The sequence below is a fragment of the Oncorhynchus kisutch genome, linkage group LG18 (assembly GCF_002021735.2).
Source record: "Oncorhynchus kisutch isolate 150728-3 linkage group LG18, Okis_V2, whole genome shotgun sequence".
NCBI classification, from domain to species: Eukaryota; Metazoa; Chordata; class Actinopteri; order Salmoniformes; family Salmonidae; genus Oncorhynchus; species Oncorhynchus kisutch.
The window spans coordinates 30,754,523-30,778,564 of NC_034191.2; the positions used below are offsets into that span (position 1 = coordinate 30,754,523).

The 24,042-nt window shown below is 43.8% G+C and overlaps 2 protein-coding genes across 2 annotated transcripts; one reads left to right on the forward strand and one right to left on the reverse strand.

Moving 5' to 3' along the window:
• Positions 1–861: 861 nt before the first annotated feature.
• On the forward strand, positions 862–6,772 carry slc46a1 (solute carrier family 46 member 1). Its single transcript, XM_020467945.2, has 7 exons — positions 862–1,480; positions 2,576–2,810; positions 3,045–3,201; positions 3,399–3,883; positions 4,375–4,458; positions 4,653–4,809; positions 4,910–6,772. Exons 1-7 carry the CDS (start codon positions 1,160–1,162, stop codon positions 4,965–4,967), a joined length of 1,497 nt encoding a protein of 498 aa, XP_020323534.1. The 5' UTR covers positions 862–1,159; the 3' UTR covers positions 4,968–6,772.
• A 3,000-nt stretch (positions 6,773–9,772) lies between these two features.
• On the reverse strand, positions 9,773–22,652 carry LOC109875613 (sterile alpha and TIR motif-containing protein 1). Its single transcript, XM_020467988.2, has 10 exons — positions 21,265–22,652; positions 19,447–19,834; positions 19,062–19,292; positions 14,572–14,784; positions 13,778–13,869; positions 13,451–13,644; positions 13,241–13,373; positions 12,873–13,062; positions 10,722–10,843; positions 9,773–10,479 (listed from the first exon to the last, which is right to left on the reverse strand). Exons 1-10 carry the CDS (start codon positions 21,741–21,743, stop codon positions 10,326–10,328), a joined length of 2,196 nt encoding a protein of 731 aa, XP_020323577.1. The 5' UTR covers positions 21,744–22,652; the 3' UTR covers positions 9,773–10,325.
• Positions 22,653–24,042: the final 1,390 nt, after the last annotated feature.

A 24,042-nucleotide genomic window follows, 5' to 3' on the forward strand; every position in this document is an offset into this window, starting at 1 on the left:
TTGTAAAGTTAAACAAACCGTACAACTCCATGCACAAGGACAAGGCCTACTTTTAGCAATTCCCACAGACATTTTTACAAAAACACATTTACTTGAAGAACGTCGCAAATTGAAAATTTGGTAACAGAATGACAGAGCCACAGATGAGACAGATATTTAACCGGATGTATAAATGTGAAGCATCCGTTTGGCATTTCCACACACTACCAAATATAGTGGTGAGAGAAATCACAGTGGCCGGCAGTGGGAGAAGATGGATTTTTGCCGACATTCTGCAAATGTTCTGATGAAACATTTTATCTCAATACAGTTCTGTTTCCAAAACTAGAATATGTTACGAACAGAGTGGACTAAGTTTTGTAGACTTTACCCTTTGCCAAAGTTTCCAAAAAATGTGTTGTTTAGGAGTGCAAAGGCGAATTGAGTTACTGCATACGCGCACCTCACAGAGTAGGTGTTCCTTAACTGAAATATGCAAATACATGCTAGAAATAATAGGCTCTCACTTGCTCGTGTTTGGTTCTGCCCACCTCCCTGCTTGTTCTGCCTGCTATGATTCATTTGCTCCCATTGGAAAAATCAGGCTGTGTTCTGTTTTGGGTTGGTTCTAAAAATCTCTGACAGCACCAACAGCACAAACCATCTGCACTGTTCCTAGTCCGTCATTGTAAATAAGAATGTTATCTCAACTGACTTGCCTAGTTAAAGAAAGTTTTTGTTTTTTATCTGTGTTTTTGTCAAATATTCTGAGAAAATTGTTAAAAGTAGTCATTGTGCATAGAAGTGTGTGGTTTGTTTAACTTTGCAATCATTGGTTTTTGTTTAGCATTCAGTACATTTGAAAGTGAAATCGATGTCACTGACATCGTCGAATTGTCCTGAAATGGGAGAGCAACAGAAGCTCGAGGTGCAGTTCGAAGCTTCGTCCAGATGGGGCAATCTCGAGACCATTATGCGAACAAGACTAGTGTATTAACTTCTAGGGGTTTTACTTACAGTTTAAGTACGTTTTGTCTTTGTTTCTGATCCGAACGAGTTAATTATTTGAAGATTTTGTCCGCAAACTATTCAGTCTTGCAAAGACGAGTCTATAATAACAAAGGAACCGAAAATCTTAGTTGGGGTCTTGAATCTTTTTTTAGTATCCTACAAACTGGCAATGGAAGATTCGGACACCAGAGCAATTCTTCCCGAAGATACTCTATCGTCTGTAGACGACGAAATACGGATAAATGACACATTTTGTAATAACGAGGAGGTTGAGAATAAGGGACACATTTGCTATACACGGCCGCCGTTCGCTTGCCCGCTTTCGGTTTCTGTTGAACCCGTATTGTTCTTATCGATGTTCTCGCTGTCACTTCAGTGGCCGCTGTCTACGCAGTACCTATGGGACCGCATCAGTGAAGACGTAGGTTACAACGGAACAAAAGGAGGGGGATGTGCCAACACTTCTGGGCCCCCAGACCCACTTCAAAAGGTGGGGGAAACCTAGACAATCCTCTATCACTCCTGTTCTTGTGTGCACGCTTTTATTCCAGCCTAGTACTAACACGGCTGGTTTAGCAAATAAAGGTATTGAATGATGGTTAAATTATTGCTTAATTGGTTGAAATAACATCAAATAATAATCGAACTTCACGTTTAACATCTTAAATGATTATTATGATAAATGTTAACCTTTATTTAACCAAGTTAGTCTAGCTGAGATAAAAAATATATTTTTTAAGAGAGACCTGTATGGGATCAATATCATGCCAAGTGTATTGTGAACACACAGCATGCATTTTTTATTCGTGTATCATGATCTGTACAATGAAGTTCCAATCCACAAATGTAAATCACTTTCCACAAATGTAAATCACTTTCCACAAATGTAAATCACCAATCCACAAACAAACACCATTACATTTGTATATCGATATATTGCATTAGATTTTTTTTTATTCCTACAGATATGCAGGTAATTTCCAAGGGCCTTAAGTAAAATGACTGCCATAAGGTTTGTACATAGGAGAGATATGCGCAAACATGACAGTTATGGCAAATTATGTAAATTTCTTGTGTTACTTTTTGATTGATTCGATTTTTAAAAACTTTTGTTTATTTAGAAAATATTTTATTTAGTAAATATCTATTTCTTGAACTGCATTGTTGGTTAGGGGCTTGTAAATAAGCAGTTCACTGTAAGTTCTACACCTGTTGAATTCGGGGCATGTGACTAATACAATTTGATTTGATTTGATACACATCAATATTAAAAGCAGCACGTCAGTAAAGGACATGTACATGACACAATAGAGTGCAAATATATCAAAGACGGCCAATAAAACAAGTATCAAAATCCTTAATGTAAGACAGAATCCTTCCTTACATACTGCAACGCCAACTAGTGACATCAGGTGACAACTAGAAACAACTACATGTCTCAACAACGAGTCCATCTATTTGTCCTTTGAACTCCTCTTGGGACACCAGGTACTGGAGTTTTAGGTTGGCATGCAGATAACTGACCATGACAGTGAACTGTTTGCTTTCATCATAACTCAAACCATATCCTCTCATCATTCATCAGGAGGTAGAGACCCTGACAGCCCACTGGAACCTGTACATCAACTTGGGAGGATTTGCAGTGGGGCTGTTTGTGGTGACTCTGCTTGGCTCCTGGAGTGACCAGGGGGGCCGGCGGCCCGTGCTCATCCTGCCCAGCCTGGGTCTGGCCCTGCAGGCTGGGGTCTACCTGCTGGTCATGTACCTCAAGCTGCCTGTGGCCTGGTTCCTCCTGGGCAGGCTGCTCTCGGGCCTCTCAGGTAGGGATATGTCCTGTACTGATAGGAAGATGGGACATCATTATGTTAGCTTCAGGAAGATCTTTACTAAGATACAACCAGATAATACATCATGTCCAACTCAAGTTTTTCAGAATAAATTAGTTGCTTGGGCCAATTAACCAATTAATCCACTTCTTAAAAAACTTTTTTTGATCAATGTGGGCATCCTTGACCGACTTATCGATTAATCAACTAACTCATCCTTACTCTCAGGCGACTTCAACACCATCCTGGCAGGCTGCTTTGCCTATGTGGCTGACACCAGCGACAGGGGCTCCCGGACCTTCAGGGTGGCAGTGCTGGAGGCCTGTCTGGGACTGGCTGGCATGCTGGCCAGTATCATAGGGGGGCAGTGGCGTCGGGCACAAGGGTAGGTTATATCATCTTAAGATGGCCCAAGGTAGCTCGTTATCTGTGGATGAAAAACATATCTCATATTCTTCTTCAATTCATTTTTTGATTACAGTATGTTTGTAAGCTTCTTAACTGGATAACACTTATACCCCTCATGGGGACTTGATCCATACTGAAATAACCAAATCCTCTACCCTTTCTTTTCTTCCCCAGGTACATTAACCCATTCTGGCTGGTGCTGGCCACTAACCTGGCTGCTGCCCTCTATGCCTACCTGTTTGTACCCGAGTCCGTCACCCCTGACCCCAGTGCCAAACTCTTTACCACCCGTCACCACCGCGCCGTCTACCGCCTCTACTCTGCACTAGGCGACCCCACCGAGGCCGGCAGTTACACAAAATGGAGGAGGTACAAACTGTGGCTCTACATCTTCTGCTTCTTCCTGGTGGTGACGGTCCACTTTGGCAGCCGCGAGCTGTTTGTTCTATATGAGCTGAGCTCTCCGCTATGCTGGGGCCCAGGGCTGATTGGCTGGGGGTCTGCAGCTCAGAACCTGGCCTACCTCAGCAGCCTTCTGGGGTTGAGGACCTTGCAGCGATGCCTAGAGGACTCCTGGGTGTCTCTGGTGGGACTGGCCTCAAACATGACCGGCCTGGTGGTCATCTCACTGGCCAACACTACTGAACTCATGTTCACAGGTCAGAGGCTATCCCAGAAAACAAAACAAGTTAAAATGTTAAAATGACATCATTACAACCAGATTACAATCAGTTGAGAGTTTACTAGATGTATTGACCCTTTTCACAGTTTATTATTAGTCTTAGTGAACATGTGCTCTTGGCTCTGCTAGCAACAGTATAAGTCAGCAGTATTACCCGATGGTGTCTGGAGAACAGTACACAGGGAGAAACGCTCTAGTAGCACACAGTAAGACACATGTCTCCCAGAGTACTAGATCAATAAGCCTGCCCTGGAGGACTTCTGTTTTCTCTCTCCTCCTGTCTGGTTTCTTCCACAGAGATCACACAGCTGGGTAGAGGTCGCAAAACTCACTGCTTATCCACTGCCTTCTAGTGATAGATTATACATGGAACATCCCCATCATCATTGTTGTGTGTCCATTCCCCAAGTTAACTTCCATAGTGTACCTTTAACAGGTAAACGTGTGTCTACTCCCCTTCTCTAACAGGCTATGGGCTGTGCTTCCTCTACATGGCAGCCACTCCAGTCCTCAGGGCCAAGCTGTCCAAGCTGGTGGGGCCTGAAGAACAGGGTGAGAGAGCGCTTTCAAAAGAAAGCCCTTTGCTGGGATATATTCACAATATGTCACGGCCTCTCATGTATACAGTTTCATAGTGCTCTATGACTACTATATAAGGTGCTGTAAATGTTCGTACGGTAGCATAACACTTCATAAGAATATGCTTTAAGTGCTACGTGCTATTTCCTGTCCTGTATGTGTTTCAGGTGCGTTGTTTGCGTCAGTGGCCTGTGTGGAGGGGCTGTGTTCCCTGGTGGCCAGCAGCCTCTTTAACTCTCTCTACCCAGCCACCCTGCACATCATGAAGGGATTCCCCTTCCTGTTCGGAGCCCTCCTCCTCCTCATCCCCACAGGGGTCATTGGGTAAGTCCTTCCTTACCTGAAATTCCAATTTCAGTTTTCCTCATTTAAAACACTGAGGCCATAAATACCTTGTGATTCATGCATGTTGTTGTGTGTTTAGGATAGTTGAGTGTCGGGATCAGAGGACAGACAGAAGAGAGGACTCTGCAACATCCTGACTGACAGACAGACGGGTAGTAGATACATTTTCCTCACATCACAGCCTCTGCTGCCCTACATACACCTTTTTACCAGTGTGCTGGAGAGGTAGCTGACTGTCATTAGACCACACAGAGTTTGGATTCCGTGGCTTCAACACCAAAAGACCAAGAAGCTGGAATTTAATTTTACCTTTATTTAACCAGGCAAGTCAGTTAAGAACAAATTCTTATTTTCAATGATGGTCTAGGAATAGTGGGTTAACTGCCTGTTCAGGGGCAGAACAACAGATTAGTACCTTGTCAGCTCGGGGGTTTGAACTTGCAACCTTCCGGTTCCTAGTCCAACTCTCTAACCCCTAGGCTACCCTGCCACCTCAGCCAACCCACCATATCAGACATCACTGTGCACTACGTCATCTGAGACTAGAAGAGAAAGAGGTCTGAGTTCTCTGTTGTATTTTAAACTGAAAACCTAATGTGAGCTGACATACAATTGTGGTCAAATAATACCCACAGTACTATATCAAACTATCCAAGGGCAGGCAGAAAATACATGACTCAGAAAATATGAAATTCAATAACAGTGCATCTCAATGTCACCATAGCATGCGAGCAGCAGATAGATCGACTTTAGCCCAACTTGTCCAGACTCAACCATTAGTATCTCTGAACAAACCGAGACCCATCCGCTTCTAACAGCAGTCAGGGAGTACTGAGTTACACTGCTTACAGTTTACTGTCATCCCTCCATTCAACCCAGTCTAACCCCTTAAGTGCCCTAACACAGCAACCCTGTCACCCCTCCATACTATACAATAGATAGGCAAGTAAGTGTGTATGTGTGCCAGTGTGCCAATAGATGGCCTAGTCTAAACTCCCTGCTCCCTAAAGTGTTCTCACATAGCAACACATGATAACCCCCCAGCACAAGGCCACAGCTAGCTCACACACACCACACACACTGTCCTGGGTTCAACCCTGAGTAGCACAGGGGGCAACCAGATATCTTATAACACATTTAAAAGGATGCAACAGAAACTGAGGGGTTGCGGTCAGGGGGAGAGTTGAAGCATTACTGTCACTCAGTATTTGGGTGATATATTTTGATTTGCTGTTAAGTAAGGTCTGTGATATGCCTACTGGCTTTCTGTCTTCTGAAATCATGTAACCAATGTGTTCAATGCACTGACTGGAAGTTGCTATGGATAAGAGTTTCTGCTCCGTATTGTGAATTGATTTTAATGTCTACACCGTACAGTATTACTGATTTTTAAATACTGTGAATGATATTTATCATCTTTAGAAAATGGTACGAATGAATGATTGAATCATGCCAATGATATATTTGACACTTAAAGTTAAGTGGCTTCTTATGAAATATTATTGCCTCATAAAACATTTATAGCATCTTGTAGATGCTGATGTGGAAAGCCAATTATATATTTGATAACATTTAACTGGCTTCTTATGAAATGTTATTGCCTTATAAAACATTTATAGCACCTTGTAGATGCAGAAGTGGAACATATGAAACTCTACTACAATAAAGCAAGCCACAAAAGGTCATGGTATATGATGAGTGTTTCACAACTAGGGGCCTTCTGCCTCATGCCTTACTGATTTAGTATACCATTTCATAATACCATTGAATCCATTAGCTGCTATGAATATGTTAATAATAATAAGGCAATATAACGCTTCATAAGAATCCATTTCAAGTACAGTGTTTTTTAATGCACAGAAAGATTCACAGATTTACTGTATCCTTTTTATTGTGGCACTATATTGTAAAATGACAACAATGCCTAAATCTTGAAGTCCAACATGTCTATGTATACAGTATTTAATCAACATACCTATATTAAGAGCAACACATATATTAAGGCAACAGGGGAAATAGCCCAGAAGAGCCATCAAAAGTATTCGGCCCCCTTGAACTTTGTGACCTTTTGCCACATTTCAGGCTTCAAACATAAAGATATAAAACTGTATTTTTTTGTGAAGAATCAACAACAAGTGGGACACAATCATGAAGTGGAACGACATTTATTGGATATTTCAAACTTTTTTTACAAATCAAAAACTGAAAAATTGGGCGTGCAAAATTATTCAGCCCCTTTACTTTCAGTGCAGCAAACTCTCTCCAGAAGTTCAGTGAGGATCTCTGAATGATCCAATGTTGACCTAAATGACTAATGATGATAAATACAATCCACCTGTGTGTAATCAAGTCTCCGTAAAAATGCACCTGCACTGTGATAGTCTCAGAGGCCCTAAACTTTCAGCTCATACAAGGAGAAGACTGATCAGAGATGCAGCCAAGAGGCCCATGATCACTCTGGATGAACTGCAGAGATTTACAGCTGAGGTGGGAGACTCTGTCCATAGGACAACAATCAGTCTATATTGCACAAATCTGGCCTTTATGGAAGAGTGGCAAGAAGAAAGCCATTTCTTAAAGATATCCATAAAAAGTGTTGTTTAAAGTTTGCCACAAGCCACCTGGGAGACACACCAAACATGTGGAAGAAGGTGCTCTGGTCAGATGAAACCAAAATTGAACTTTTTGGCAAAGATGCAAAACATTATGTTTGGCGTAAAAGCAACACAGCTCATCACCTAGAACACACCATCCCCACTGTCAAACATGGTGGTGGCAGCATCATGGTTTGGGCCTGCTTTTCTTCAGCAGGGACAGGGAAGATGGTTAAAATTGATGGGAAGATGGATGGAGCCAAATACAGGACCATTCTGGAAGAAAACCTGATGGAGTCTGCAAAAGACCTGAGACTGGGACGGAGATTTGTCTTCCAACACGACAATGATCCAAAACATAAAGCAAAATCTACAATGGAATGGTTCAAAAATAAACATATCCAGGTGTTAGAATGGCCAAGTCAAAGTCCAGACCAAAATCCAATCGAGAATCTGTGGAAAGAACTGAAAACTGCTGTTCACAAATGCTCTCCATCCAACCTCACTGAGCTCGAGCTGTTTTGCAAGGAGGAATGGGAAAAAAATTCGGTCTCTCGATGTGCAAAACTGATAGAGACATACCCCAAGCGACTTACAGCTGTAATCGCAGCAAAAGGTGGCGCTACAAAGTATTAACTTAAGGGGGCTGAATAATTTTGCACGCCCAATTTTTCAGTTTTTGATTTGTTAAAAAAGTTTTCAATATCCAATAAATGTCGTTCCACTTCATGATTGTGTCCCACTTGTTGTTGATTCTTCGCAAAAAAATACAGTTTTATATCTTTATGTTTGAAGCCTGAAATGTGGCAAAAGGTCGCAAAGTTCAAGGGGGCCGAATACTTTCGCAAGGCACTGTAGCTAGCAGTGCTGAGAGCAAATACGGAAGCTTGGGACTGAGGTGGCATTTTTTGTTTTCCTTTCCCCCACACTGTTTAGTACTGTGTGGATACATAAGTATCTACTGTACATCACTAAGAGATATGAATCCACAAAACCAACACCTCACTAATAACCTAATAATTCCATGTTTAAAGTAAAGTGTTAGCATTCCACTTCATTGAACTATAAATACAATAACTTGGTGATTTGATCACTTCTGTGCTCATTTTGCAACACTTGGTTAGTAATATCTAAACTGATAATCAGAAACTGCATGATTGTCCCCAGTCCACCTGGCCATGCTGCTGCTCCAGTTTCAACTTCCACCTGACTGTGCTGCTGCTCCAGTTTCAACTGTTCTGCCTTATTATTATTCGACCATGCTGGTCATTTATGAACATTTGAACATCCTGGTCATGTTCTGTTATAATCTCCACCCGGCACAGCCAGAAGAGGACTGGCCACCCCACATAGCCTGGTTCCTCTCTAGGTTTCTTCCTAGGTTTTGGCCTTTCTAGGGAGTTTTTCCTAGCCACCGTGCTTCTACACCTGCATTGCTTGCTGTTTGGGGTTTTAGGCTGGGTTTCTGTACAGCACTTTGAGATATCAGCTGATGTACGAAGGGCTATATAAATACATTTGATTTGATTTGTTTTGTTAGATGTTTTTCTGATCATGTCACAGATCATAGTATAGACTTCAAATGATTTAGACAGGGGTGGTGCATGCTGGTCTAAAAAAGATCCTCAATGTGAGCCATGTATACAGTATTTAGCGCTGCCCTCAATGTGATATAATTTATCTACTGAATTGCTTCTATCCAATAGATACAAGCCAGTGAACTAAGGCTGACTTTCAAGCAGCCAAGTCAATGACAGAATATCTTTTGGCGTGAGGAAGGAATCAAACCACAAATCAGCATTGTAGTTACATCAGTTTAGCTGAACAAAGTAACGCAGCATGTTGTGACTGTATACTACAAGACTTTCTGACAGGCAGGGGATGGAAGTGTTTTCATGGAGTAGCTTCAGCCTTAGGTGGTAGTGTAGATATTGGTTTTGTAAACTGATTGTATCTTTGTGAACAGTGAGAGAGAGTGTCTATCCATTTTCACTTGAGCAAAATACATTGATAATGGTATTTTTCATTGCCTCAAGTTTGGTTGAGAGAGAGAGTTCTTTGTGAACCCCTGATTGTCGCTGGGCAGATGAGTGTAAGTGTATAATGAGTATAGTTATTGTAGACCTCTTCTATCCTGGTCCCAGATCTGTTTGTGTAGTTTCGACATTTCATATGGTCCTTGTCACAACAATGGCCATAGGAGTTGGCAAAACAGCACATAAACAGATCTGGGACCAGATTCGATCTGTATCGGTCAGAGGTCATCTCTGTTGGATTAGGCTGTTTGCCAGCACCCAGGTTACACAATCGTAAAGAAACATCAAATCAATGCAATAGTCGACCACCAATGAGCTTGCAGGATTCCATTTAAGAACCATGAGAAGAAAAAAAAGATACAGTATTTCGCATACACCATGTACTTTACGCAGGAACATTACTAAAAGCCTGGTCCCAGATCTGTTTGTACTCTTGCCAACTCCAAGCCTAACATGTCAAGGAGTTGGAATGATAGCACAAACAGGCTGGTACTCAGGCTACTATAAACCCGAATGTTGTATTTTCTTTGAAAGTATGGGCTTATTTATAACAATGACAGTGCTATGGAGAGGAAACAGAGATACTTCACATTTGTATTACGTGTAATGCATGATGCCATCAACGGCTGACTTTTAAGACTGGTTATTTCCTGAGAGACAAACAATATACCTGACCATGCTAATAACAGCTTATGACAGTGGAACTGCAGCTTTGGAGAGCACTACATGGTATTTACAAGTGCTGAAAAGCATATGATTTAAATACTGACTATTAAACGTGTCTTCACATGCACACGGGTAGAGCTGACCAACCAGAGCGCAGACCATGCTCTGTTTGACATTATTGATTACTGATCACTAATGGTCACACTTTTACATCATCACAGACCAGAGCTCCACTAGGGCACTCTGTCTTGGGACAGTCTGCCTTGGGACAGTCTGTCTGGTCTTGGCTGGGGTTGCCTTTGAGAAAACGCAGGATCTTCTCAATGGTGGCCTCTTGGTACTCATGGGACCACCTGTATCGAGAGAGAAAGGGAGGGAGGGAGTGAAAGAGGGAGAAGGGGAAAGAGAAAGAGGAAGGGAGAAAGAGGGAGAGATAAGGAGAGTTTGAGTGATAGAAAAAGATAAGAGAGAAGGAAAGAGAAAGAGAGGGAGACAGGGGGAAAGAAAATGTAAGAAACTCCAGCGAAGTGCACTTTGGATAAGTGTTCAAAATGCTCATCTCTCTCAAACAGTCTGCCGTCTCTGTCTGACTCACTTGATGCCGTTGAAGTTGAGGATGGTTTTCATGTCCTCAGGCAGAGAGTTTGGGTCAGGCCACATGAAGTTATCAGTGACAGGGACGATGTTCTTCTTCTCAGTGAGAGCTGTGACAATCTCCTGCAGGATTTACGAGAGGTACGTTAAATCACAGACAGACACAGTGTCTACGCAGTCTAGACATGTAAGGGGCACGGGTATATGGGGAAAATAATGTCTCAACTGTAACATTGTTCTGTATGCAGTGCAGGGGCGTCAATAGGGCATGGCAGAGTATGGCAGTCGCCAGCCCCTCGCTCAACACCAACAATTTAAAATAGGCTACTAAAATCATTCCAAGGCAAATGCATTATTAGTGGGCTGGCTTTAGGACCATGCACACGCCTTTGAGCGTGCGAGAAGGGTGTTTGTCCGGCTGGATGCCTTTGAGAGAGCACATCGACGCAGTTGCAGTGAACAGTGCAACTTTTCTTTGAAAACAGTGCAGAGGTGGAAGATGGTTGTAGATGGCTAGGTAGTTACTGTTTGACATGACATGAAACTAAACTTGAGTTTTTAATACCGGTGCTGAACTAGTGGGTACAGTTAGCAGCTCATTTCTGTATGACCTGATTGTAGAATGTTAAGTCCTTTATTGACTAAGGTGAATGAAGCTACAGCAGCAAGGTGAAAATTGTCACGCCCTGACCTTAGTTATCTTTGTTTTCTTTATTATTTTGGTCAGGTCAGGGTGTGACTAGGGTGGGTATGTTAGTTTTGTATTGTCTAGGGGTTTTGTATATCTAGGGGTATTGTATATCTAGGGGTTTTTGTAAGTCTAGGTATATGTAGGTCTATGGTGGCCTGAATTGGTTCCCAATCAGAGGCAGCTGTTTATCGTTTCTCTGATTGGGGACCATATTTAGGTAGCCATAGGGTATTTGTGGGTTCTTATTCTATGTTTAGTTGCCTGTCTGCACTAGCCGTATTAGCGTCACGTTTTGTTGTTTTGTTCAGTGTTGCATTTCTTTATTAAAAGAAGTATGTATGCATATCACGCTGCGCCTTGGTCTCCTCCATACAACGAACGTGACAGATAATGTCCAGTCAATTTTGCAGTTTATTTTTAGCATTTTTAAATTGTGTAGCAATGGAATACATGAGCTTCAACTTTATATAAATTCCTTGGAGCTTCAACGTTGCCATACCTTTATTTAACTAGGAAAGTCAGTTAAGAACAAGTTCTTATTTTCAATGACGGCCTAGGAACAAGGGATTAACTGCCTTGTTCAGGGCCTTGTTCATTTTGTACCTTGTCAGCTCAGGGATTTGATCTGGCAACCTTTCGGTTACTAGTCCAACACTCTAACCACTAGGCTACGCTGCAGCCCCAAATGACGCCACTGATGCAGGAGACCTCTCTATGTCTAATATTGTATATCACCAACATATAGATGGAACATCTAGACATGTAAAGGCTAGAGTGACAGGATTATACACATAGAAACATTTTGGAATTCCATCTAGATACTATTGGATCTAGACTGAATGAATAAAACATTATGAACACCTGCTCGTTCCATGACAGACTGACCAGGTGAATACACGTGAAAGCTATGATCCCTTGTTGATGTTTGTCGGGGCATGGACTCTACAAGGTGTTGAAAGCGTTCCACAGGGATGCTGCCCCATGTTGACTCCAATAATTCCCACAGTTGTGTCAAGTTGGCTAGATGTCCTTTGGGTAGGGGACCATTCTTGATACACACAGGAAACTGTTGATAGTGAAAAACTCAGCAGTGTTTCAGTTCTTGACACAAACTGGTGCAAACCGGGTAAGCATTGCTTACCGGTGCAAACCGGGTAACAAACCAGGTAAGTATTGCTTACCCCATTTAAAAGCACTTAAACATTTTGTCTTGCCCATTCACCCTCTGAATGGCACACATACACAATCCATGTCTCGAGGCTTAAAAATCCTTCTTTAACCTGTCTCCTCCTCTTCATCTACACTGATTGAAGTGGATTTAACAAGTGACATCAATAACGGATCATAGTGTTCACCTGGATTCACCTGGTCAGTCTGTGTCATGGAAAAAGTAATGTTTTGTATACTCAGTGTATATTGTTCTGTATGCAGAACCGATCTATGTATAGATCCGTCTCTGACCTTGTGTACCCAGTCCTTCATGCCAGTGTCACCCATGCACTTGTCGAGGGCATTGGCAGACAGCACCAGGATGAAGTTCCGTGCCCGCTGGACGCTCTGGATCAGCTTGTCCTCAAACTTCCCTGCTTCCAGCTTCTCCACGTCAATGAACACACTGAAACCTCTGACCTGCAGGTGGACCTTCAACAGACTGGGGGGGGGGGGGGGGGGGGGGAGTAACAATTAACGATCTATAGATCTTAGCCTCCAGATAATCCTGACAAACCTGATAATGTTGTTCCAAAGCTCCCTAGCTTTCCCTCTATTATTCCTCGCCCTATCCATGACTCTCCCTCTTCCTCTCCTTCTTCCTCTCCCTCTCTGCAAACCTGGCGAGCTGGGAACCGGTAGTCCTGCGGTAGCTAATAAACACATCCGGTCCAGGGGGCTGGGCATCGGTCAGACACGGCTTAATCGGCCTACGGGTGGCTGCCAGGATCTTGGAGCGATGGATGCCGTTCTCTAGAAGGAGAAAAGGAATACTTTATTCTCCATTGTCTTGCAGGGAACATAAATGTGGCTTTTGGCTCACAACCCACCTATGTAACAGTCTGACTGGAGCTGTTGGTCGGTGAGGTGGAGGACGTTCTTGCGGTCCACGCCAGACTGCACCAGGCCGTAGGTGTACTGGCGGAAGCGTGGGCTCACCTCGCCCAGCCAGTCAGCCATGTTGTTGGGGTCACAGGTCGAGTAGTTGGCATAGGTCTTCAGGACGCGCAGGTCACGGAGGAACCTAGAAGACAAAACAAAATGGAGTGGGAAGGGTGAGGTGGGGATTTTATTTCAATGCTCAATTTCACTGATGTTGACTGGTGTAACAGACGTTTTATAAGCTTGACATAAACTTGACAGATAATTGAACTAACCTCTTGCGAGTGAGTCCTGCGGTCATGCCCAGGTCAGTGCTCAGCTCCTGGTCTGTGATGTTCAGCAGTAGGTCACCATCCACCTGCAGCTCCTGAAGGATGGGCAGAGAGAGTAGAGAGAAAGACTGAGTTAATTTAGTGAGTAAGAGGCTAAGGAGAAATACAGGTAACTGCCAAAACAAAGGAAACACCAGCATAAAGAGTCTTAATAGGTTGTCGGGGCATCACGAGCCATAACAGCTTTAATGCGACTTGGCATAGATTCTACAAGTGTCTGGAACTCTATTGGAGGGATGCTTTGCTGATGGTGGTAGAAAACGCTGTCTCCAGAATCTCCCATAAGTGTTTAATTGGGTTGAGATCTGGTGACTAAGAGGGCCACGGCATATGGTTTATATTGTTTTCATGCTCATCAAACCATTCAGTGACCACTCGTGCCCTATGGATGGGGGCATTGTCATCGTATGGGGGCATAGCCATGGTTGACAAAATAATGGCCAAAATACTGGCCTGCCCAGCAGTTTTATACATGTCCCTAAGCATGATGATATGTTAATTGCTTTATTAACTCAGGAACCACATCTGCGTGAAAGCATTTCTATTATTTTGGTAGCTACCTGTAGGTATCCATATCTAATAGACATGAAACCAAACATTCACCTTATTTTGTCACCATCTTTACAAGGACTATAGAAGAACATTCTCATTGTTTATTGTTCAAACCTTAGTCTTTTGCTATCGCTATCTCTATCTATCTTTCTCACAAACACACACTGAGACACAGAAACACACACCTGGAAGCGCTCAGTATAAGAGCTGAATCCAATTACTTGGAGCCATCTCTGAACCTCACCGCCCTTCCAGTTGGGCACGGAGGACAGGATACGTCGCGGCACCTCCTCCCCCATCATCCCCAGTGCCCGCTTGGCCAGGGCACAGGCCGTCCCGTTGCTGGAGTACATGACAATCCTTTTCAGGCTCTGCACCGCACCTATCTCCTGGAAGATCTGGGAGGAAGAATGTACACACATTCAATTGTATGTCCATTGATATTGTAGGGCTGGTGATTTTAATGAAGGAACATTTAAATCCCTTTTACTTCATTTTTACCTGTGCAACTAGATGAAACAAAACTTGATCACATTTACTCCACACACAGAAACGCATACAAGGCTCTCCCTCGCCCTCCCTTTGGCAAATCTGACCATAACTCTATCCTCATGATTCCTGCGTACAAGCAAAAATTCAAACAGGAAGTAACAGTGACGCACTCAATACGGAAGTGGTCACATGAAATGGATGCTAACGGACTGTTTCGCTAGCACAGACTGGAATATTTTCGGATTCATCCGATAACATTGAGGAGTTTACCACATCAGTCACTGGCTTCATTAATAAGTGCATCGACGATGTCGTCCCCACAGTGACCGCACGTACTGTACATTTCCCAACCAAAAGCCATGGATTACAGGCAACATCCGCACTGAGCTATAGGTTGGAGCTTCTGCTTTCAAGGAGCAGGATACTAATCCGGATGTTTATTCGAAATCCTGCTACGACCTTCAATGACCCATCAAACACCCAGCTTGAACGCTTGTCGGATGTGGCAGGGCTTGCAAACTATTACGCATTGCAAAGGGAATCCCAGCCGCAAACTGCCCAGTGACGCGAGCCTACCAGACAAGCTAAATGCCTTCTATGCTCGTTTCGAGGCAAGTAACACTAAACCATGCATGAGAGCGCCAGCAGTTCCAAACGATTGTGTGTTCTCACTCTCCGTAGCCAATGTAAGACCTTTAAACAGGTTAACATTCACAAGGCCGCGGGGCCAGATGGATACCAGGACACGTACTAAGAGCATGTGCTTACCAGCTGGCGGGTGTCTTCACTGACATTTTCAAACTCTCCCTGACCCAGTTTGTAATACCTACATGTTTCAAGCAGATCACCATAGTCCCTTTGCCCAAGAACGCCCAGGTAACCTGTCTAAATGTCTATTGACCATAGCACTCACATCATTAGCCAAATTCTTTGAAAGGCAGGTCATGGCTCAGTTTACATACACTAAGTTGACTGTGCCTTTAAACAGCTTGGAAAATTCCAGAAAATTATGTCATGGCTTTAGAAGCTTCTGATAGGCTAATTGACATCATTTGAGTCAATTGGAGGTGTAACTGTGGATGTATTTCAAGGCCTACCTTCCAACTCAGTGAGTCTTTGCTTGACATCATGGGAAAATCTAAAGAAATCAGCCATGACCTTAGAAAAAATTTGTAGACCTCCACAGTCTGCTTCATCCTTGGGAGCAATTTCCAAACGCCTGAAGGTACCATGTTCATCTGTACAAACAATAGTACACAAGTATAAACACCATGGGACCACGCAGCCGTCATACCGCTCAGGAAGGAGACGCGTTCTGTCTCCTAGAGATTAATGTACTTTGGTGCGAAAAGTGCAAATCAATCCCAGAACAACAGCAAAGGACCTTGTGAAGATGCTGGAGGAAGCAGGTAGAAAAGTATCTACTGTATATCCACAGTAAAACGAGTCCTATATCGGCACAACCCGAAAGGCCGCTCAGCAAGAAAGAAGCCACTGCTCCAAAGCCTCCATGAAAAGCCAGACAACGGTTTGCAACTGCACATGGGGACAAAGATCATACTTTTTGGAGAAATATCCTATGGTCTGATGAAACAAAAATAGAACTGTTTGGCCATAATGACCATCATTATGTTTGGAGGGAAAAGGGGGATGCTTGCAAGCACACCATCCCAACCGTTAAGCACGGGGGTGGCAGCATCATGTTGTGGGGGATGCTTTGCTGCAGGAGGGACTGATGCACAAAATAGATGGCATCATGATGTAGGAAAATTATATGGATATATTGAAGCAACATCTCAAGACATCAGTCAGGAAGTTAAAGCTTGGTCGCAAATGGGTCTTCCAAATGAACAATGACCCCAAGCATACTTCCAAAGTTGTGGCAAAATGGCTTAAGGACAACAAAGTCAAGGTATTGGAGTGGCCATCACAAAGCCCTGACCTCAATCCCATAGAACATTTGTGGGCAGAACTGAAAAAGTGTGTGCGAGCAAGGAGGCCTACAAACCTGACTCAGTTACACCAGCTCTGTCAGGAGGAATGGGCCAAAATTCCCCCAACTTATTGCGGGAACCTTGTGGAAGGCTACCCCAAACGTTTGACCCAAGTTAAACAATTTAAAGGCAATGCTGCTAAATACTAATTGAGTGTATGTAAACGTCTGGCCCACTGGGAATGTGATGAAAGAAATAAAAGCTGAAATAAATCATTCTCTCTACTATTATTCTGACATTTCACATTCTTAAAATAAAGTTGTGATCCTAACTGACCTAAGACAGGGAATTTTTACTAGGATTAAATGTCAGGAATTGTGAAAAACTGAGTTGAAATGTTTTTGGGTAAGGTGTATGTAAACTTACGACTTCAACTGTATGTGAGAATGCTGTTCATTGACTACAGCTCAGCGTTCAACACTATAGTGCCCTCTAAGCTTATCACTATGCTCAGGACCCTGGGACTGAACACCTCCCTCTGCAACTGGATCCTGGACTTCCTGATGGGCCACCCCCTGGTGGTAAGGGTAGGCAACAACACATCCGCCATGCTGACCCTCAACACAGGGGTCCATCTGGGGTGCATGCTTAGTCCCCTCCTGTACTCCCTGTTCACCCACGACTTTGTGGCTTGCACGACTCCAACACCATCATTAAGTTTGCTGACGACACAACAGTGGTAGGCCTGATCACCATCAACAATGAGGCCACCTATAGAAAGGATGTCACAGACCTGGCAGTGTGGTGCCAGGACAACAACCTCTCCCTCAATGTCAGCAAGACAAAGGAGCTGATCGTGGACTACAGGAGGGTCGAGCACGCCTCCATCCACATCATCGGGGCCATAGTGGACTTGTCAAAGACTCCAGCCACCCAAGTCATAGACTGTCCTCTCTGCTACAACACGGCAAGCGGTACCGATACACCAAGTTTGGAACCAACAGAACCCTGAACAGCTTCTACCCCCAAGCCATAAGACTACTAAACAGTTAACCAAATAGTTAACCTGACAATCTGCATTGACCCCTTTTGGACGAATTATTTTGACTCATTACATACGCTGCTGCTACTGTTAATTATCTATCATGTTGCCTAGTCACTTTACCCCTACCTATATGCACATATCTACCTCAATTACATCATACCCCTGCACATTGACTATGTACTGGTATTCCATGTACAGTTTTTAGCCAAGTTATTGTTACTCATTGTGTATTTATTCCTTGTGATATTATTTGTATTAATTTTCCTCTCTTCATTGTTGGGAAGTAAGCATTTCATAGTTAGTCTATACCTGCTGTTTACAAAGTGTGTTCAGGGCCTCCCGGGTGGCGCAGTGGTTAAGGGTGCTGTACTGCAGTGCCAGCTGTGCCATCAGAGTCCCTGGGTTCGCGCCCAGGCTCTGTCGTAACCGGCCGCGACCGGGAGGTCCGTGGGGCGACGCACAATTGGCCTAGCGTCGCCCTGGTTAGGGAGGGTTTGGTCAGTAGGGGTGTCCTTGTCTCATCGCGCACCAGCGACTCCTGTGGTGGGCTGGGCGCAGTGTGCGCTAACCAAGGTGGCCAGGTGCACGGTGATTCCTCTGGCGCATTGGTGTGGCTGGCTTCCGGGTTGGATGCATGCTGTGTTAAGAAGCAGTGCGGCTTGGTTGGGTTGTGTATCTGAGGACGCATGACTTTCAACCTTCGTCTCTCCTGAGCCCATACGGGAGTTGTAGCGATGAGACAAGATAGTAGCTACTACAACAATTGGATACCATGAAATTGGGGAGAAAAAGGGGTAAAAATTCAACAAACAAAAAAAGCGTGTGACAAATGAAATTCTATTTTATTTTATATATAGTTAGGTAAGTGGGCACCAGAAGTGGTTTTAGGCCACAAAAGGTTGTTGGGTGATATCCCTGTATCCACTAACCACTAAAGTTGTTTGTCCTAGCACTACACAGCTGATTCAAATAATCAACTAATCATCAAGCTTTGATCATTTTAATCAGCTGTGTAGTGTTAGGACAAAAACCTAAACGTGTACCCCTAGGGGTCCCGAGGACCAAGTTTGTGAAACTCTGCACTAAGGTGTAGTGGTCACCACAGGGAGGGTGTGCAGGCTTTTGTTCCAGCCCAGCACTAACACATCTGATTCAGCAAATCAACTGCTTATCAAGGTTGAATCTTTTGTTCCCTGATACTGACCTTGGTGTTCCGCTGGCGTGACTTGATGCTGGTCTCGACACACAAGTAGAAGGCAGCGATACACTTCCCCTCCAGTCTGGCCCCATCCAGTAGTGGCAGCAGCTGCTGTAGGTCTGCAGCCGTCCTCCCCTGCATGCTGTCTGCACTGTCCAGCAAGCTCCTGGCAAACTCATCAGGGTCCAGAGACGCAATAAAAGGCTCCACCAGCTCCAACGTCCCTGACTTCACCACCTATAATAATACATTTAGCAGACACTTTAATCCAGGGAAATTTACAGTGTTGTGTGCATACGTGTTTTTGTATAGGTGGCCAGTGCAGGAATCAAACCAACCACCCTGGTGTTACAACCTCCATGCTGTACTAACTGAGCCACACAGGACCCACCTCCTGCTCGATCTCCCGGTTATTGGCGAGCACGGCCACCGCTAAACACGCATGGAAGCGGATGAGCTCGTCCTCTTTGGAGAACGCCAACGGAAACAACCACTCGGCTGCCTGCTTCTCGATCATCAGCCGCTGGCAGTGATGGCCGCCATACATGGCGCAGTTGGCGAGTGCCACGGCACAGTGGCGGAGGACGGTGGGGTCGGTACCGCGGCACCAGAAGAGCAGGGCATCCAGGGCGCCATTGGCGATGAGCTGGGCGGACGTCTCCTCGGTGTGTTTGAACATGTGCTCCAGGATGCCTGAGACACTGCGAGCCAGCTGGGCATCCTCTGTCTCCCTCGTCAGGTTCAGGATCACCCCCAGACCCATGTGGGCCACGTAATCTCTGAATAGGAAGAGAGAGAGGTGAAGAGGGTAAAGAAAATGATTAGTATATAACTAGGCAGGGTTGGGTAGGTTAATTTCAAAATGTAATCCGTTACAGATACTAGTTACCTGTCCAAAATTCTAATCAGTAATGTAACTTTTGGATTACTCAAACTCAGTAACGTAATCTGATTACATTCAGTTACTTTTAGATTACTTTCCCCTCAAGAGGCATTAGAAGAAGGCAAAAATGTATGTTACCAATTGAAGACATCTATTGCAGGATAAATCAATGTTAAAGTTTACATATCTGGCCATATGGATGTTAAATTTTACTTTATGGGTTGGTTATGTATGATTCTTCTAACCCATCGCTTTCTACAACATATAATAATATGATTAACTTATATCTTTACATTAAAAACCAAAGTCTATCAGAATTCCAGTCATTCCAATAAATATTATACCCCTTGACCTTCAGGAATGGGACTTGGAAATATGGAAGTATAGATTATCCAAATTGTTTTACCTGAGCACCAAAAACTAAGGACTTATTAGCCAGCGCTACTCTATTTATGATTGTGTTGTCATGGAGGACTGATTGGGCTCATTGGTTTGAGTTGAAAAATAAATGCTGCGCTCATGGAATGGCATGCTTTGATCAATAATAAGTGATATCTGTATCGCCTAAACTACACCACTGCTGTCATCCTTACATCCAATGGTGCGATTGGAAGACATAGCTTGGACTGTAGCCTACAAATGACTATTCCTGCTCTTTTCCTGCGATCCATCAAACACATTTGGTGTGTCGTCATAGTGGTCTCTGACTTATGGTCAGACTCACTCAGGTGGAACAAATTTACATTTGCTCCTTTTTTCAATGCTGATTTGAATGTCATTGAAAAAACAGAGAAGTGTCAAATATTTTTTCGCAAACATTCTTTCTAAATGTAAAACTTATCCTCGAAGTAATCATCTAGTTTTTCAAAAGTATCTGTAATCTGATTACAATATTTTGGCTGGTAACGCAACAATTACTGTAATTACCATAACAATTACATGTAATCAGCTCCTCCCCAAACCAGTTGCTGAGTTTATAAATGTTTTTTTTAACCTTTATTTAACTAGGAAAGTCAGTTAAGAACAAATTCTTATTTACAATGACAGCCTACCGGGGAACAGTGGGTTAACTGCCTTGATCAGGTGCAGAACGACATATTTTTACCGTGTCAGCTCGGGGATTCAATCCAGCAACCTTTCAGTTACTGGCCCAATGTTCAAACCACTAGGCTGCCTCTGCCTGGTCTAACCACTAGGCTGCCTGGCGCCCCAGAACGACTAAGACTTATCTGTATCTGGGTCCTGGAAACTGGCCCTAAAGGTTAGGACCGAGGTAATATGTTGTACAACTAAAAAAGTGCATGTAGGCCTGTAGTGAATACACACCTGTTCTCAGAGACCAGTATCTGCTCCAGTAGTTTGGCAGACTCATAGGTGATCTCCACAGCAGGTGTCATTAGGAGTTGCAGGAGCAGCTCCAGTCCTCCGTCCAGTCGTATCCTGTTGCATATCTCCTCCGCGACCTGCCGGCCCACAGTAGGCAGAACCCAGGCCTCCTCCACTAACTGGAACGTCTCTGCGATGGCCCTGCGGGTCTCGTCTAGATCCGATGTATCTTTGGCTGATTTCAGTGTCTTGATAGCGGAGCGCAGGGCCGGGAGCGAGGTATCCAAAACATCCTGGACGTCGGCACCGTGGACACCCGGTGAGACCGGTGGTGCTTTCGGTTCCGAGGATGAGGTCGAGCTGCCCGACCTCCGGTTCCCAATCCGAATGACATATTCCGGTACCGTGAGTCTTTCGGAGCTGAACATGGAGAGGTATCGATAGAGTCTCCAGAGGAAAACGGTTAGAGATAAGAGCATCAACCGCCAATCTCTGTCAGAGCCAAGAGGGCTTGTTGCAGGCCCTGATCAATAACAGATCAATTATCAGGCCAGTTTCTCTGGAGAAATAAACGTGTGCGTAATAACCTGGTTATAACTGAATGGGAAACAATGTTTATCTTGCAAGCAAGTTGTTTAGATACATGAACAAACCATAATTGGTGAAATTACAATCCCATCATCTGAACTGGATGCTGAGCTATAAAATCTAAGTGACAGCTTTCACTAAATTGCATCATCATCACACTGATGTCATCTTTGAAAATAAGTGAATAAAGACTCATCTCGCATCATCATGAACAAGCCGTCACACTATGCTTGCATTTAAACCCGGATGTCCTCCGTTTTCTCCTATCATTTACAAGGCCTTGTTGGATCAAATTATGTCTACTCAGAATAACCCGACGCCAAAAAACTGATCAAGCCTTCACTGTGTCCACTATTAGATAATGTATCACCACTGCGGATGTTTACAGAACTCCTAGACAGGGAAAAACAATTGTCTCAAAAAGCCCATTACATATCAAATTATGTTTACCAGCTGGATGGAGAAATATAAACAGCTCTGTTGTCTTCTGTCTCTCGCTTGCATTATTGAGGTTTAATCCAGACAAAGACGCACTGTCGATCAAAATGACTCTCACGGTTTTCCTTTTTCCTGTCTATTCACATGACTATATTGAAACGACTTACGACTTGTTATGCTTTAATCCATAACAAATATATCTTATTTAGGCTACGTATTCTTAAAATAGACTCTCTCCGTGACATCCTTGACTCAGCATCCTCGAACGTCCTCGAAGCTAGGACCGCCCATTATCTTCAGGATATATTTACAGACGAACATGTCATGCCGAGGCCCGCTCAGCAACAAAGCGCCAGTATGGTGCTCATCTCCACTATGACCCCTTGTGGATAAAGGTAGAAGTGTAATCAATCAACAAGGTGGTACACACATCAACTGTGATAAATAGGTTATTATGGAGCTACAATAAGATAAAACAGTGCACATCAATTGATACACTACATGTCCAAAAGTATGTGGACACCTCCTCGTTGAACATATCATTCCAAATTCATGGGTATTAATATGGAGTTGGTCCCTGTTTGCTGCTATAACAGCCTCCACTCTTCTGGGAAGGCTTTCCTATAAGTGTTGGAACAGTGCTGAGGGGACTTGCTTCCATTCAGCCACAAGAGCATTAGTGAGGTCGGGCACTGATGTCAAATCAAATCAAATTTAATTGGTCACATACACATGGTTAGCAGATGTTAATGAAAGTGTAGCGAAATGGTTGTGCTCCTAGTTCCGACAATGCAGTAATATCTAACAAGTAATCAAACAATTTCACAATAACTACCTTATACACACAAATGTGTAGGGATGAATAAGAATATATACATATAAATATATGAATGAGTGATGGCCGTGCGCCATAGGCAAGATGCAGTAGATGGTGTAGAATACAGTATATACATCTGAGATGAGTAATGTAGGATATGTAAACATTATTAAAGTGGTGTTATTTAAAGTGACTAGTGATACCTTTATTAAGTCCATTTATTAAAGTGGCCAGAGATTTGAGTCTGTATGTTGACAGCAGCCTCTCTATGTTAGTGATGGCTGGTTAACAGTCTGATGGCCTTGAGATAGAATCTGTTTTTCAGTCTCTCGGTCCCAGCTTTGATGCACATGTACTGACCTCGCCTTCTGGATGATAGCGGGGTGAACAGGCAGTGGCTTGGGTGGTTTTTGTCCTTGATGATCTTTTTGGCCATCCTGAGACATCAGGTGCTGTAGGTGTCCTGGAGGGCAGGTAGTTTGCCCCCAGTGATGTGTTGTGCAGACCTCACTACCCTCTGGAGAGCCTTACGGTTGAGGGCGGTGCAGTTGCCGTACCAGGCAGTGATACAGCCAGACAGGATGCTCTCGATTGTGCATCTGTAGAAGTTTGTGAGTGTTTTAGGTGACAAGACACATATCGTCAGCCTCCTGAGGTTGAATAGGCACTGTTGTGCCTTCTTCACCACGCTGTCTGTGTGGGTGGACCATTTCAGTTTGTCTGTGATGTGTACGCAGTGGAACTTAAAACTTTCCACCTTCTCCACTGCTGTCCCGTCAATGTGGACAGGGGGAGCTCCCTCTGCTGTTTCCCGAAGTCTCCGAACATCTCCTTTGTTTTGTTGATATTGAGTGAGAGGTTATTTTCCTGACACCACACTCCGAGTGCCCTCACCTCCTCCCTGTAGACCGTCTCATTGTTGTTGGTAATCAAGC